The 2,149-nt window shown below is 42.6% G+C and overlaps 1 protein-coding gene across 1 annotated transcript in view; it reads left to right on the plus strand.

Annotated features, from left to right (window-relative positions):
• The first annotated feature begins 861 nt into the window (after window positions 1-861).
• PDZD2 (PDZ domain containing 2) overlaps window positions 862-2,149 on the plus strand; it is a 35,739-nt gene continuing 34,451 nt past the window's right edge. The window contains exons 1-2 of the mRNA XM_009084847.1: window positions 862-915; window positions 1,109-1,220. Of these exons, the coding sequence (XP_009083095.1) occupies window positions 862-915; window positions 1,109-1,220 (166 nt within the window). The remainder of the gene's footprint in view (window positions 916-1,108; window positions 1,221-2,149) is intronic.

Raw genomic sequence — 2,149 nt, forward strand, 5'->3', positions numbered from 1 at the left:
AAGTTTCTGCTCTGCAAACTGAAATCACAAAGTCTAGACTCCATACTCTATAAACTTTGGCTTTTTTTCTTGGGGATAAGAGGACTGGGGGATGGGTGGCAGGTTCTGGGAAAGACTGACATTTTAAAGCTTAAATGGTAGAAGCAGAAATTACTTTAACAGTAAAGTGTTTGGTCACTTGAGTGGGATGGGTTTTTTTAAACTGACTTCCAGCAGTTTACATAGTACATTAAAAGTACAATGCAAGCAATATGAACTGTCTGAATAATAACGCAGTGGAGGGGCATGGGGTGAAAACGTAAAAGAATTCATTTGCGCATGGGGAATGTGTTGAGGATCACAGGAAGGCAGTTCATCTAGGAAAAATGTGACTGCTGTGGCTTGGTAAAGGATGCAGTGGGTGGAGAAGTTCATCAGAACTCATGGGTTGGGGAGCGTCTTTGCCCATGGGCAGCCCAGGTTATCCCTGACCACACAGGCGCAGGAGGCAGAGTGCGTGTAGTCATGCTGCTTACCTTGTCACCTGCGTCTAGGCAAACACAGCTGGTAAACAGACTCCTCCTGTCCCAGCACATTTACTCAGGGTGCTGCAGTCGTGATTCCACATGTAAGTTTAAATTATGAGTTTCCAGGCTTTTAGGTGCTTAGCTGTATAATCTTTATAACTTTCTGTTAAATAAGTTTTTGATCCATTGCACTGGCATTCAGTTGCAGACACTAACAATAAAATAACACTTTTTTAAAGTGGTTTTTTCTATAAAGATGCAGTGTCTCTGGAAGCTTGCAGAGTGGCACAAATGGTAATATAAGCTACATTAGAATTCTGTTAAAATAGACGCCGAAGCGCCTGAAGGAGGTGCCATGGATGCAGGAGGTGTTCTGGGATCATCAGTGTACCTTTACCTGTACCCATTGGTAAGATTTGCAGGAATATCCCAAGGCATTGCTGAAAATTGCTTACAAAAATGTGTGCTGGCTTAATACAATGACATGTTTTGGAAACAAAGATGACGTGCAATGGAACTTTCTGTCCCGTAGTAAAAATGAAAGGAATTCCATCAACTTCTCTAGTTTTCAAGAAATGTTTATTCATTTAAAACCTTTTCAGGTGATGGAAACAGAGAAGTCTCAAGATCCAGCTTGTGCAGAAGCGTCCAAAGGAAACAACCAGAGTCCAGCTCTGGGAAGTGGCATACTGAAATACAGAAGTCGATCCCAAGGTAAAGCTGGCTTGTTGAAAGGTAGCAGTAGTAGAATTTTTATGTTGTGTATTTATTTTTGCTCTCTAAAAGTGAGATAGCATTTCTTTCCTTTGAGGAACATATTAGTTTATTTTGGAAGGAAAGTCACATCTGTAAGATGTGTGTATTCATGTTCCTGAGTTGAACCATTGTAGGGACAGAAATGTTATGCAAAACTTAGACGTTTCTTTCTTTTTTTTTGTTTTGTTTCTTTTTTGTGTGTTTGTTTCTTTTCTCTCTCTTTTTGAACATCTGCATTCCCTGTATATTTCAGTGTGCTCTGATACTGAGGTGTGCTCATGCCATCACCAAAATGTCCGTTGTGGGGAATAATCCCCAAATTTTCTGTTGCTTTATCCTCAAGCCTTAACAGTGACCTGTGTGCAGAACTTGATCATGTTCTCATCCCTAGTGCTTTATATGGCTACATTCACCTTAATTTCCAATTACTTAGGTATTTTTAGCATCCTCCAGGGAAATCCTCTGCCTGTAGCCCCTGCGACTGTGTTAGTGGCTCACTAGGGATCCAGCCCTGGTTCCTGTGAGTGCTGGTGCCCTTGGGCTGTGGGTGAGCCTACAGCATCTGCCAGCCTGGACTGCAGCATGGGAAGGGAAGCTGTGTTCAGAGATGGCAGAAAACACAGAAATAAACTGTACTCCTAAAGAAAAGAGGAAGAAGTGATAGGAAGTGGTTTGCTGTAGGTGCCAGGAGGGTTTGGGAGTCAAAGTGCCAGGATGCCAGGTCCTGCCAAGATAGCTGTCCTGTCTGTCTGAGCAGCAGCAGCGTGTGTGCCTTGGGAGGGGGAGTTTAAAAGCAGAAATAATTTCACACCACAGAACAAGGAGCAGGTTTAAATTGCACTCAGGGTGGTGGGCACAAATTCTGCCTATGGATGTATCAGCAGAAT

The sequence above is a fragment of the Acanthisitta chloris genome, unplaced genomic scaffold (genome assembly GCF_000695815.1).
Source record: "Acanthisitta chloris isolate BGI_N310 unplaced genomic scaffold, ASM69581v1 scaffold28640, whole genome shotgun sequence".
Taxonomy (NCBI): Eukaryota; Metazoa; Chordata; class Aves; order Passeriformes; family Acanthisittidae; genus Acanthisitta; species Acanthisitta chloris.